Source organism: Parasteatoda tepidariorum, chromosome 9 (assembly GCF_043381705.1).
Source record: "Parasteatoda tepidariorum isolate YZ-2023 chromosome 9, CAS_Ptep_4.0, whole genome shotgun sequence".
NCBI lineage: Eukaryota > Metazoa > Arthropoda > Arachnida > Araneae > Theridiidae > Parasteatoda > Parasteatoda tepidariorum.
In genome coordinates, this window is record NC_092212.1 from 21820626 (window position 1) to 21835758 (window position 15133).

At 30.2% G+C, this 15133-nt stretch overlaps 1 protein-coding gene across 1 annotated transcript in view; it reads left to right on the forward strand.

Annotated features, from left to right (window-relative positions):
* Nucleotides 1–11778, forward strand: part of LOC107444748 (uncharacterized) — a 34166-nt gene extending 22388 nt beyond the window's left edge. Inside the window, exons 4-5 of the mRNA XM_043051774.2 lie at nt 6643–6889; nt 11443–11778. Coding sequence (XP_042907708.1) covers nt 6643–6869 — 227 coding nt within the window. The 3' untranslated portion in view covers nt 6870–6889; nt 11443–11778. The remainder of the gene's footprint in view (nt 1–6642; nt 6890–11442) is intronic.
* The last annotated feature ends 3355 nt before the right edge of the window (nt 11779–15133 follow it).

Consider the following 15133-nt stretch of genomic DNA (forward strand, 5'->3'; position numbering starts at 1 on the left):
GGATGTCGCCAATTATTAACCCTGCAGAAAAGTAAATAAATGACACGTACAATTTTTTGCGACGTGCTAAATGTAGCCTTTATAGTCAGTCAGTCATGTATAGCAGTTAATTTCATAGCCTCAGGTGAAAATCTAGTATTCGTACAATTGTAAATGATTGTTGCAAGCGATCACTTAAGGTTCGATGATTTTTTCCCTCCCTGCTGTTTTTGATCATTTTGTCTGTGAACGGGAACCGTGGGAAAACACGCGTATTCTGGTCCTTGCATACATTAAGCATTGGAAACATCTGTTTCTGAAGTATGCTTAATTGCTCCTACCCGCATATAATTTTGCATATTATCTTAGCGACAGCTGAAGTGATGTTTTAAAAAATGCCGGAAGAAAATTGTTTTAAGTGTCGGGCATGCATAGTTTTTTATTATTATTATTAAATGACATGTTTAGTTTTAATTAATGATAGTAAGATTCATATTTTTTTTCATTCTTTGCAATTGCATCAAAATATATTCGCCTTAACCACGCAATGATTTCTAGGATAAAATATCGCTTGAGTTTTAATTCGTTATTTTTCTTTCTTTCTATTTAATGTGTAATTATTTCATTGTCGTTTTCTAATTATGAAAGCAATCAAAATAACTCCAAACTAAAATTATTTTGTCACAATTTTTCTGCATATTAAAAGCTAATCATTGCTGTTTTATAACTAACGTTCCATTAGTTGACTTTTTTAATTGTGTAAAACAAAACAAGCATGGTTTGGTGGGTTTAAATGTAAATAACTAATAAATATTTTTAATTTTTCCTGACCTTAAAATTTATTACTCGAATTCTCCAAACTTGCTAAAGTCGGTGTACTATTCAGTTGAATGTTAAGCTATCTATGGTTAATATTGTATTTTAAAACTATTTCACTTTTTAAAATAAATGACTAAGTTTATAGTTTTATATGAACGCATTAACCCTTTCAAAGGCCATGGTAAATATACTTACCACCACTTTTTAAAGTCCATGGGGAACTTTTTTACCACTTTTAATTAGGTTTCCATTTGTTAATAACTTCAGCTTTCTTGAAGTGCGTTTGACTAAAATTGGTAGCCATTTTTTAGTTTAAAAAAACGTATAAAAGTTATAAAATGCATAAGTTTGTAACATTTATAAAATTTATTTTATAAATAACGAAAAATAAAAGTCAACAATTTCTAATAGGTAGTGGTAAATATACTTACCACCAAAACAAAGAAAAAAAATGGCATTAAAATTTAGATTAATTTTTTGTAAGCTAAAGTTTTTTTTTTCTTATATCAATTTCAATTCCAAAAATACTTTAATTTACCTTTACTAGAAATAAATGGCCCATTAAAGGGTTAAATACTGAAATTTTGAAGGTATTTTAACTATTTAGTTTCAGTTACCGCCATTAAAATATATGCATCTTTTGGGGCGGTGTATTTTACTAGGAAAATTGCGAAGAAAGGAGAAAAAAAAAACTTTTATTTTTTATATTACTTTTCTTGAATAAGTTACATCACCAATTTTGTGATCAACACACCAAAGAAACAACTGCTGAAAAATTAATCCGTCACGCGATTACTTAACTGTCGTCTGCACCTGCTAAATCGCCTGCATACAACTAAACACTCAGAAAATATATAAAAAAAATTTGATCGGATTACAAAAACAGCAGCTTTTTGGATTATCCACAGAGATCAATCAAATAATATATAATGCTCCACAATAATAATACCTTTGAAGCTGGCACGAGTTATGCTCCCCATCAATTTTTTTTTTTTTTCGATTCGAATATCAGTGGGAGGGATTGATGATTAAAGTCAAAAAGTACTGTAACTCCAGTGATTATTGAGATCGTTCTCTGGAGCGAATATTTATTATTTTGAGAAAATTTTATCCTCCCCATCACCCTATTGTGTTGTAAATCTGGGAAATACGCTTCAAATCAACGGTACCATCCCCCCTCTCAATGTTGTGGGGACTTATGGAACGTGTTCGATTATATCCGGACTTATGAAAATACTTAAGGGGATGTATATTTAGTGATAATTTTCGCACTAACTACGCTATATTTTATAATGATAAAATATCTTTAAATCAACTATCAACTTATATTAAATCAACTATCAAAACTGAATTGGAATTAAAGATTTAAATGAAGAAAAATTCTAAGTGACATTTTAGTAATCTAGATTTAAGTACACTGACAATAGTAGGTAATTTTGCCTCATCTTTATTTCTTATCCACAAAATAGAAATTGTCAAAATCAACTCGTTCAAATTGTCCGTGTCATAGCGGGTCTTACTTTGAACATTTTAAAAAACAAAACAAAAAAAGAGAGACTGTCTGTAGTTTGCCAAATGCACTTAATTAGTTCTTCAACTTCAAAACTACAAAAATATCACCCCATAGTCATTTTATCCACTAAAATGTGCCAAAATAAATCTCTAGCATTAATAGACTTGCCAAAATAAATTAGTATTGTAGATTCAAATAAGACTAAAAAATACTTCAGATAAAGACTTGGCAAAATAAATCTTGTTTTCATATCTAAAAAAAATTGTTATCACAAATACTTTTTTTTAAATTCATTCATTAAATTTAATATATTACAGAAGGTATTTCACGTGATTTGCATATTCAGTAAATTAAAAAAAAAGTGTTTTGAAGAAAATAAGTAAATGAAAGTAAACAATTTAACATAAATTTTCAAACAGTATGTAGTATTCAGTAGTAACAACAGTATTCAATATTTCACAGAAATTAAAAGAGTTTTAATTTGTATTCAAGGGATCGGGCAATATTGCTCTGGTGTCGTCATAGCACATGCCCATGCCCGAAGCCTTATGATTCAACATCCGACAATTCTCTCTGATGCACGCTTAGCGCACGTGTCATGTCATTCGATTTCGTGACCACCCCTTGCTGGCATAAAACTTGAACAAAGAAGCAACGACTGCTGACACACGCCGAGAGTCGAACAATATTGCTTTGACAGTCTTTATTCCCCCCTTGCAGCGTGCGAAACTCTTTTACTCGTATTTCCCAGTGAACATAAGTTAAAGTATATAATGCAACTTTCATTTACTTACTAGAAATGGATTATAATGTTCTGCATTAATGAGAAGTATCTTACTGGGAACGATATTGGATCAATACAGCTGAATTTGATGCTATGGGTTTTCAAAGAGATATGGTATTAATACAAAATTATTCGCCCAACACACATATGTATCGGAACATTCCATAAAGATGTATAAACATTCAGAATCGGTTTAATTTTTCAAAACTTTAAATTTGCCACCTCACGAAATCGAAATAATGAATTTAAAATACTATTTCATCGTTTGGGTTTATTAAAAGCAAAATGTTAAAAGATATTATTTCAGACGATTTATAAAAATTAAGTCTTATTTCGTTAAAATTAACTTGCCGCTTTTTTTTAAAGCTATAAATCGTTTGCTTTTTAAATAACGAATTTCGAATCAGTTTAAGTAAGCATTTTCTTTTCTTTAATTCATCTCCCGACCTTATAAAACGTATTTGTTTGAATTTTTCATAAATAAATTAGGACTTATTTATTTATGAAAAATTAATTAGTATTTTAAATATTAATTATATTATGAAGTATGCTAAATTGTTCTCTCTTAGTTCCTTTTTAAATATTTTTTTTTTCATTAAAAGTAAATATCTAACAAATTGAACTATTATGTAATAATGTATATTTTTTTAGACTTTTTTCTTTTTAGTCAATAATTATTCCTTCATAAATATTATAGGTTGTTTAAAATTATTTGAATTAATTTCCTAATTTCTTTCAATCAGAAATTTAACGAATCGCAGGTTTGCATTATTTGGTTTCATTCATAAAATTTGATATTAAAACGAATTCTTTATTTGAAAACTATTTCTTTTAAGACGATTGTTTTGTTCATAGAAAGTGTTTTCTATCCCATTATGTCGTATTCGTTTTTTAAAAAACGACATATTGCAATTTCCAGAGAATAAAAGCGATAACTGTTTCACTATTAGTTTTTTTGTTTCAGAAAGCAAAGTATTTGAAGTAATTTCTTTCTCATAAGTACTTGAAAAGGGTGGGTTAATAAAAGCAGTTGGGGTAAATTCGATGGCACACCTTCTGCTACCTCATCTCAGAAAGCAAACGTGATTTGCAAAGTAATGTTCCATTTTGGAACTACTCGCATCTTGGGTTTCTAATTTGATTCTACTGCATTGCTTCTGATTACGCTCTATAACTCTTTCTAAACACGTTGCATTGTGAATCAGGTGCTAGTTTCAACGGCTATAAATTTTTTTGAAAAACCTTGAAATTCCACAGTTGTTCGTGGGTGATTTCGATTTTGCGACATAAACATGTTCTTTTTTAGCGCATTCCATTTTTTTTCCCTTCCCGCTTCGATTTAAAATTCAGTTTTAGAAAAATGTTTCGATTTTTCTTCTTTTTAGGTATTCCATCCACGAAGTAAATTAAAACATCAACAAACCTTATCAAAGTTAAATCTTCAAACTTTTAACATTTCTAAGTCTTTTCAACTTTTCTTGTCTTGAGTCTATCCTTCAACTTTTAAATTATCAAAATGTAATCTTTAACTTACATAAATCAACTCTTCATTTTTTAAAACTTATCTAAGAGTAATCTGCAATTATTAACTTACCTAATCCCCAACTTATCTTCAACTTGTAACCTACCTTTAAGCTTAACTTTCAGATCTGCTTTTTTAATTATAATGTTTAGAAATGTTGAAATTCATATATAATTTTGCGAAATTGTTTATCAGCAAATAATTTTTAATAACTGTTCGAGCATGGAGACATTTTTTTTAAATAATTCATTGTTTTAATTTCAAAGTTCTAAAAAAAAATTCCATATAAAATTAAATTACTTGGAACTTGCAGACGATTCTTTCTGCATAACTTACATAATAGCATTAGCATTACGTCATCAGTGGGTGTAATAGGAAAATGGCAAGCGTCAAAATCTGTTGGCATAGCAATTATCCCCAAAGCGTTCAAAAGGGGCGGTGGTCTATACAGGGAGCAAAATTCCTAACCCTGACATCATGCTTTCTTAACAGCTGGCAGGCGTAAGAAAAGTAAATACCTTAGAAATGACAATTAAAAATCCGTGACATCTGGACATCTCTACCTGGGTGGTTGGTCTAGTTTTTCTATTTCGTAAAACTGACCTCTATAATTTTCATGTCCTTTATTTATTTTTTAATCCATATCCTTTAACAGGTAAGTTTCGCTATTTAAAAGGTTATTTTTTTTTAAAGACGGAACCTTATGCGTGACATGCGCGGCCGCATTTTTTTCTAAAATGCTGCTGTTTGATTGGCTCACGAACTTGCATTACAAGCCAATGAATTAGTACAAGGCGTGTTGTCTGGGTTGGTTAGTAAGATTTAGTGCGCTATTAATATTTTTCCTTATTTTTTTTCCTTTCATTTTTTGCATTTAAATTATTATCTTCTATAAGCAGTCTTTATTTTAATTTACGTGATAAAAATCACTACTAGGTTATTAAATCGCCTATTGTATAATGCATCATGAAATGCATTATAAATGTAATTGCTAGAATTAATCTTTTCGGAGAAATCTTTATTGAAATATTTCAAATTAAAAAGTTGTTACTTCTATTTATTTTTACTTTAAAAAATGTGTTTGTTTTTGTAAGATGCCAAAGGTAGAAAAGCAGTATAATTTACTTTTTTTCTTATTTGTTGTTAAATTGTGAATTATCGTTTAATGCATAAAAAAGAGCATTAACTCTATGTCATTAGAACTTAATTTTTGTTTAATTGTACTCATGTATGGGTATTAAGTCTTAACCCCTAGAACATTGTGCAGCAACGAATATTAAATTTTGTTTTACTTGAACTTGTCCTTTAACGCTGTTTTTGGAAGCACTGTCGCCATGGAAAATAAAAAAGCCACAGTTAAGTGCCTTACAACATTTGAAACAAAGCGATTATTTCAAACTATGTACATAATCTTGGTTTGAAAAATTATCTGGTCAGTAGAACCGACAAACAACTTAAATGTTTTAAAATTTATTAAGCTTTTTTTAAAAATCATCAATTTGGCGACTTTTTTCCACCTAGATAAAAAATTATCAAAATAATTGCCTTATTCTCAGATTTTGCACATTCTTATGAGCCCAGGTAATGCAGCATTGGAGTAAGCTTTTAAATATTAAAAAATTAGACAACGCTTGCTTTAGATAGGCTAAACTTGACCTAATAGTCATAAGTAACAGTTGCAAACTTACAGCAATTATAAAAATAGCATATTATTCCCAAAAAAGCATTTCAAGTTACGACGGAGCCTTCAAAAAACAGCCTTAAGTAAATAAGCTAGAGAACTAAGAGCCACATGGCTTCCAGCCTTATTTTTTAAATTAAGCAAATTATCAAACAAAAATCTAAAAAAACAAAACGAAATGATAGGAATTCGTCGTATGATAGATTAATACATATAAATACTGATACATTTTGAAACAAAATAACTTCAAGAGTTAATTACGGATGTTGTTTTTAAAACTTATATGCTTTATTTATGTTGCTAGCACGCAATGCCTATTTTAATTATTGTTTATCTTTTTTCAGGCATTGATGTCGATGTCAATCAGCTAAATTTAGATGATATCAAAGATCTGGTTTGCCAGTTAGTCGAAAAAAACAACCAACTGAAAAAACAGGGTAAAAGCAACGACAGCAACAGGCCGACAAGTCAACGAGAAATCGACTGTAGCTCACCCGTCTCCATCTTTGAAAGATCCCGGCTTATTCCATCCTACTTGACCGCAAAAAGACCGATGCCAAAAAGGACGTGAAGTCTTCTCTAGTATTAATGGTGAGTTATGTTAAAAGTGATGAATTAGATCATTTATTTGAAAACGATAATATGTTTAAAACGATGAGCTAGATCATTTATTTGTAAACGACAGTAAATTAAAAAGCGATAACCATTGATCTAGTTACGCCACTGAATTTTTCTTTTCTTTTCTGTTTTATTCTTTGGTATGATGTTCTTTTTTGTTGGCACTGCTTTGTTTAAAATAATTAAAAGTTGTTAACGTTCAAATTTGATGCAACCATAACGTGGTATTCTGCCGTGAAGTAAAAAAACCAACGTGACAAAAATTAAAAATTAAGTGTTTTATATATTTGGTCTTTCTGTATGATAAACCATACTATTGCAAAAGAAATTTCAAAAATAAGTTTTATTAGTTCTTAAAATTCTATTTTAGTGCTCGTAGCATTTAGCAATATAAAATAAATTATCAAGTCCATTTTCTCGAAATTTATCGTGAAACACTTACGTTGTTTTTTCATTTGCACGGCAGTACTAAGGTGAGCAGTATTATCACACGTCTTAAGCCTGATATTATGATTAGACTTGAAAAAAAGATGCTTTAATTTAACACCTTATTAAGGGTGCAGCAAATTTAAATCGTATGGTTCACGCCACGTAAATTATGTATAAGAGTTAAACTAATTTTTTTGAGAGTGAACTATGAAACCTTATTGCACTTCAAAATAATTTATACCTAAATTCTGTCTTTACGGTAGTACTTTATATGCTTTAAATTTCGAACAAGACCAATTTGCACTCTAAAATTTAGATCATGTAGCATTTTAATTATAGGCTCATGAATTACACTGATGCGTTAGTCGAATTCTATATATTGCACATATGAAAAACATACAGCATGTTTAACCGTAATCTCGTTCAAATTTAATGTAATCTTAATATGGGGATATTATGAGGCAAATTATCGAACATATTAAACCTGATTACAAGATACTATGGTAAAACTTGAACGGAAATATGGTTCTATTTAACACCTTAATGAGGTTTCAGAAAATTTACACCGTATTATAATTCTGAGAATGTACTAAGGACTTTTTGGATTCCAAAATTCGGATCATGTAGCATTTTTTCCCCTCCCATGATGCGTTTGTTATTCGAATATCGAAGAGTAGGTATTCTGCAAGAATTGAGAGACCCATCTAATTTTATAAATTTCCAAATCATCACGCCATTCTATTGTGGGAATAACTCAAAATCAGCGAGCAATGCAGGTGTGGTTCGCGCTTTGGACTGCATCGTTGCCTTGAGGATGGGCAGGGAACAATACCAATACATTAAAAGAATAAAGAAATTTCACAGAAATAGAGGGTGGAGTTGCCACGCATCGTCCCTTTTGACAATAAGATCTTGCCGAACATTCATCGGTCCGAGCAAAATGCAATAAGGGCAACCCACTCGAAAGCTGCCAATCTTACAGGAACCTATAAGGTTCCCCTCCCTCCCACAATCGGCTTTGTATCCGTTAATTTTTCAAAGATTGAGTGTACCACTCCCATTTTGGAATGCTTTTTTTATTTCCCTGCATTTAGCGACCCTCCAATTTCTATTGTTTTCTTCGTGGCAATTGCTAATCAATCGGTTCGCCTCGTAGAAGCTTTGGGTGTGAGATTGTTGGGACCTCTTGACGTTGAGAAATTGTTAAGGCCTTACTACGTTACCATTTTTAATATTAGGCTGGGGCCGATCGAATTTCGATGATGAAGGTTCTTGACAGGCTGTTGTTCTGCGTTTGCGGAGGTGGTGAAAATGATTATTAGATTTTGAGAATGAATTAGTGGCTACTGACAGGCTGCTATCTAAAAGAGTCAAGAGTTCAACTTATGCTGTTTAATGATTCATCTGCCACTTATGCACTTGAGAAATTAGCAAGTCTAATTTAATCAAAAATGGTCTACGTTGTTTGTTTTGCATCAAACATCAGTGTTTGATATAAATTTCAAATTATTAATTTTCATTACAAATTTTAATTGAACTTGAAATTCATACACATTTATTAATTTAGTCATTTAATTATTGTTATTTGATTTTGCTTAAAAGTCATTTCCAAACACTTTACCTCTTTTTCGGTGCAGTGTAGCCTGTCTGGTTCCACGAATTCAATATATGATACAAACCACTAGAAACGTAAAACTAATTGCTTTTATACGTTTAGCAACCACTATTCTTTAAACAACAAAGAGCTTAAATATATCGTCTGATTTACGATGTACTGTCTAATGTCTCACTTGTTAATGTTCTCCCTGACTAGAATTTTCAATCGAAATTTGCTGTACCGGACAGGGTAAACTACTTAACCCTTTCCAGGGCAGTTAATTTTGACTGAAAATATTTAGACAATGTAGTACGTTGGCAACTTCAATATTAGATCGTAAATTATAATTGTGTTCTATATTAAAAAAGTAGTGGTTGCTGAATGGCTGTGAACGTTTAGAAGCAAATAGTTTTACATAGTGGTGTGTAATATTGTTAGAATAAGGGTTGATAGACTGGAAACACTGAGCTGGAATGGGTTGATGTGATTTTTATTGAACCATTAAGCAGTAGAACGGGATATTCTCTTTCCTAATGTCAGCTAGCTGTAAAAAACAGTAAGGAATTTATCATCGTTTAAAATAAATACGATTCTTGTTAAATCATATAAATAATTTTACTAGTTCTTACTACTAGTTTACTAGTTCTTTTACTAGTTTTACTAACTCTTTTTTTGTTGTAGTATTGTTATAAGAAAACATAACTTATTCATGTACAATTCATATATATTTTACATAGCCTATGTAATTAGTTTACACTTATGCATTTTATATCTATCCCTTAAGCTCATATTGCTTTAAACTGAGGTTAAGAATGCACAGGGCAGAAAAATAAAAAATCACTATTAAAAATTAATTTCACTAATGAAATTATTTGAAATAGTCTCCTAAAATGTAAAATTAGTTTATTTATAAAATAGCAACAGTTGTAGAACTATTGTTAGCAATTTGATTTAATGAGTGCTTTTTAATATTAATTATTTTTAACATTAAATATTTTGTAATCAACCTTTAAAATAATGATTAAGAAGCATCGTAGGCTAAATTCTAATTTTTAAATAATATCTTTAAACGATTGGACCCTACACCAAAATCAATCAAGGAAATATATACATATATATTGAAATTCGTCAAGAAATTTTCTTTTATTATAAAGCTCCTATTTATGAGGATGGAAAAAACTGTAAAAATCTGAAGCATTTATCTTTCACCCCACCTGACAAATTAAAAGGCAATTTGTTTCTCACCTGCGAGTAGAATAACTATCAAAACACCTCAATTAGTTCCAAATCTCCACCCTAAAAAGAGAAATTCCGAACTATGTATTTGTCTTACTCCCACTCAACATTCTAGAAAAAAAGTTAATCTTCGTTTCATAGCAAAGTTATCTCTCTTTCAATGCTGCCATTTAATAGAGCATTCATGCCCAAAAAAAATCTTGCAATTAGTCATCAAGCCCATTTCCAATATGTTTACGATATGGCTAAATCTTCAGGGAGAGGGGGAAAAAAATCTCTTATGTTTCCATCTTTAGATTGAAGTTCTGGGGCGTGACCGACTACCGGGCAATTATCCCAGATATTTAACAACTATTAAAAGTTAAATACAGTTGTAAGACCGTAAATTATATCCACCTTGTGACTCCGCCCTGTCGTGTACCATATTCGTTTTGTTTTACTCCCTGAAATTCGTCAAAATGCTGCAGATAAATTGTATGTGATAAGGCAACAGGTAACCACCACCCTTTAAATAGATATATTGCTAGATATGTCAACAGGTCTGAAAAAACGCTTTCGAACGTTTTCTGTCAATATATCTAGCTTTGTATTCTGAAGAGAAAAAAAGCGTGGAAGAGTGATTTTATACATTCGAGTGAAAGAAAAAATGTATTCCGTGCCCCTTGAAGAGTTTTATGGTGTTATAGGATTAATCAAGATTTATGTTCATTTAAAATAAAGTGTTTCTCATAGACTAAATGAGGATTTTTTTTCTTCTTTTGGCCATATGATAGGTTAAAATTTAGAGGAACATAATCATTAACATAAATTTCACCAATGGTGTTAAGCATTTAATCGAAATTTATAGTAAATTAAGTGTGCCGTACTGGACCAAAAAGGTAGAAATTTAGACCAATTGACATAAATTATGCCAATATTGTTAAACGACTAAGTGGGAAATAGTAGTTCCCATTTTAAATGAAAGTGTTACTCCTTGATCAAAATAAGGTTTTCGAATTACAACCTGAATTTAGACCAATTCAATCATTTTACTGAAAATTTACATGCCATTTATATATGAAGTATTGACAGAAAGTGCCTACTCCAAAAAGAAATTATTGTTGAAAAATCGCGTTGTTTTATTGATCCAAAAAGCATTATCGTACTAGACCTGCGAAAATTTTTATCTTGTTGCAAAGTTAAGACTGTGTAAATATTTTATTAAACTTATTTAAGACTTGATTTGTTGAATTTGTTTTTAATCTTTATTTTTTTTTCTTTGCAGATTTTTAAATGACAGCTTATATGAGTCATTTACAGAACTATATGCAGCTTTTGACATCAAATCTTCGTCCTATACAGCTGATTCTACAACACTGGTAGAAGAATTGCTTATTGTATTTGTGTACATAAATTCAATAATACATATTGCTTTACACTAGGCAAATGGACTATTATCTTATACCTTGTACATATATATAAAAAAAACTCGTCTTTCTGTAAATAGTATTTTGTACAAAGTTTTACATTTTATAAATATATATATTATATGATTGGGCTGCATCTATTTAATATGGCCCCTTTTATGCATATATTTTTAATAAAAATATGTGTATTTTTATGCCTTTGTTTGTTATTTTCTAACTCAGCATCTATACAATTAAGAACAAAATAATAATTTTACGGGGTTGGGTTATAGAGGTCTGGATTAATGGTCAGAATTGGGTGAACGTTGCATAAAAGCCAAAATATAAAATCCCATTCGCCAAAAATGACAACTACTATGTTACAGACTTAGTATAAAAGAAGAAAGAAAATACCCGCCATTTGAGTGCATTCCATCGAAAGTCCACGTACTAATTCGATCTTTTTTCAGCAAATTTTTCTAAGAATAAACATATTTTAAAAAAAAAATCTTGATGCATAAAACATTAATAACGTATCGTGCATTTGAGCAATCACTTTTTGATATCGATTCGCGAAGATTGATCACTTCCCCCCCCCCCATTTATTTACTATGTTTGGATTAACAGCTAACGATTTTTATTCATTATTTTTTTATCACTATCGTTGACCAAAATTATCTTAGTGAAAATTGTTAGTTTTCTATATTTCCATAAAAAAAAAAAGATATATTTTGCAAGTATATTTAAGGTTCTTTATCTTTAGATTGTAAATATTTTTTATTGATCATTTTTTATATTTTTAACGCTCTTTAATTATGCATATTTGAAAGAAATATAAATTAAATACCAGTATGTTGCAAAAAAATGAATTTTATATATTTGCGAAAGAAAATCATTAATTTTAAAAATTGCCATCTGATTGATAGTAGACAAGTATTTTTTTTTTTTTTCTGATGGAAAAATTTCACTCTTTTTGCAAAGCGATAAGCTGCTCCTGTATATTGCTCTGTTATTTCCAGAAACTTATTAAGAACCTAACTCAAAATAATATAATGGAAAAGTTTAAAGTAATTATGTCCCCTTTCAAAAAAATATTGATCATCGTTATACTGTTTCAAACCCTTCAATTTTATTTATTTTCGTATTGATTCACATTTAGCTGAAAGGAAATGACCCAAACTATCTTAAATTAACTTAACGTTTTTCAGTGTACACCTAAAAAAAATTTCAAGTTTATAATAAAGATAGTTAGGATCGTTTCCTTTTTGCTACCATTTAAAAAAGTCAAATTGAAAAGCATTAGTCTTGCAGATAGTATATACACTGTAAAAACGCCGAAAATGGTGACGTCAACTTTACACCAAAGTGATATGAAACACCATACATAATTCTAGTATGTTTCAATTCGCTAAAAACATTTTACTCCTTTTTCTGATCACAGTTTACTGCTTTATCTTTACTTCTTTTTCGAGACGAAATCAACCTTTCTCCGTCTCTGCTCGATTGTAAATATCGGTTTCAAAGCGTACGTCAAAGTTGACAAAAATAATTCTTGAATGGAGTAAATGCATCTGATCTTGGTGCAAGCTTTCTCAAAAATTGGCGTTTAAATCTAACTACATCCTTTAAAATGTGTGAGAACATTTGAGTTAGTATTAAATTAAAATAAGTATTCATTCACACGAATTTTGGAGTTAAATACCAAATTTGGTTATATATTACACCACTGTTTTTACAGCGTACTTTTTTTAAAAAATTAATAATGTATTGCAGTGTTTGCTTTACAGAATGTACTGTAGTTGCCACAACTGTCAAAGAGGGGGAGTCGGTGAGAGAAAATTCTGAATATGCTTAGAATCATTTTCATTTAATTTTCACAAATAAACTGATGATGGATTTATACTCTATTTGGCACTATCTTTCGATGCATGTAATATTTAAGACCGTTACCAAATCAGAATTTGAGTTATAAAGCGTGCAATAATTTTAGATTATTAATTTTTTCTCACAAAATCATGCCAACACAATTCTGCAATGAAACAGTGTTAAAAGGTAGTTGAATAGTATACAATTGCCTGTTTTTAGTATCTTTGTTTTTATTCAATTAACGTTAAAAGAAATTTTTTAGCATCATCTAAAACGCTTTTCATCAACTTAAGCTGCAATAAGATTATATATTAAAAAATATAAAAACTGAGAAACGTGCAGTTTTAAATAAATTACTCAAAATGGCATCATTTTATTACTTTTAAATTTCTGTGGAAAAATTTATAGACGTTCTAAAAATTATCAAGGGCTATTTCTTCTAATCTAATAAAGTGCTGTTTAAATATTATATCAACAAAAGTTTGTCAAGTACAAATAAAAAAATAATAATCGAGAAAACATAAACTAAAAATTTAACCTATAATTTAAGACGGCGAGGGTAGAGGCCTTTTAAATCTCTCTATTTTACACTGATTCTGATGTAAATGCGTGTTAATTGAAAGACACTGGTGATAATTTTACAGTTTTGAAACATATTTTATTAATAGTGAAGACATAATTTCGTTGTAAATACCACAAAAATCGTATGTGCAACACACCGAAAGAGTAAAAACGTGCCTCATAACAGTTTGGAAGTTTTCATTTAAAAGCAATGTTACTATATAATTTTTAATTAATGTCTCCACTACACTGACGAATTATAAAATTTCTGAGGTACTCAATAAATTAACGTTGTTTAACATTGTTATAAATTAATAAAATTATATTATATCCCGAAAACAACAAATTACTTAGTTATATTTTACTACACTAGAAAAATTTATTTCACTAGTTACAAAACTATGCACCCCGATGGCTCAGTGGTTAACTAAACTTACCTGGCTTTGTGCAGGACTGGGGTTCGATCCTCAATGGCGGCTTGAAGCTTAAAATGCTTCAAGCCGCCATTCTATCATGCCATGGATATCAATTTGTCTAGAAAGTAAACGCAGCTTGTGTGAAAAGCTGACCACATTACCAGAGAGGCTAACTATTCCGGATTCGACAAAATAGTTTAAAAAATGGTGGAAATATACAAACTTAAATCTGCTTATCATCGGCCAAGTTTTTAAAATGCTCAACACGGCTTAACAGTAACAAAATGGCATATCACACCAGGGTTAAAGAGAATAGAAGGGCTGGTTCACTCCTTTGAAATAGCTCTCGCCGCGCCAATCCTACGATTTTCTCAAATGACGTCACTTTGGCGCAAAGCTCGCACTTTTACTTCAAGAACGGAGCGTTCGGCCTTACTAGCTCTAACTAATATTGGAGTATTTCTTTTTGCGAGATAATCTAAGCCATTTGTTATTTTCTGTAATCCCCAGTTTTTGCAGTGAATTTACAAGAATTTAAAACTATTATCGAAATGCCAGTTTGCGCGATTGCAACTTGAAAAAATTTTGATAGAAAAACAAAAGGAAAAAATATAATCTTCCGCGTGTTGCCTAAAGTAAATGAACAACTATGTAAAGAATGGATTCCGAAATGACACAGTTAATATAAAACAGCAATACGTTTATTCTGTCGTTAAGAACTTTTATA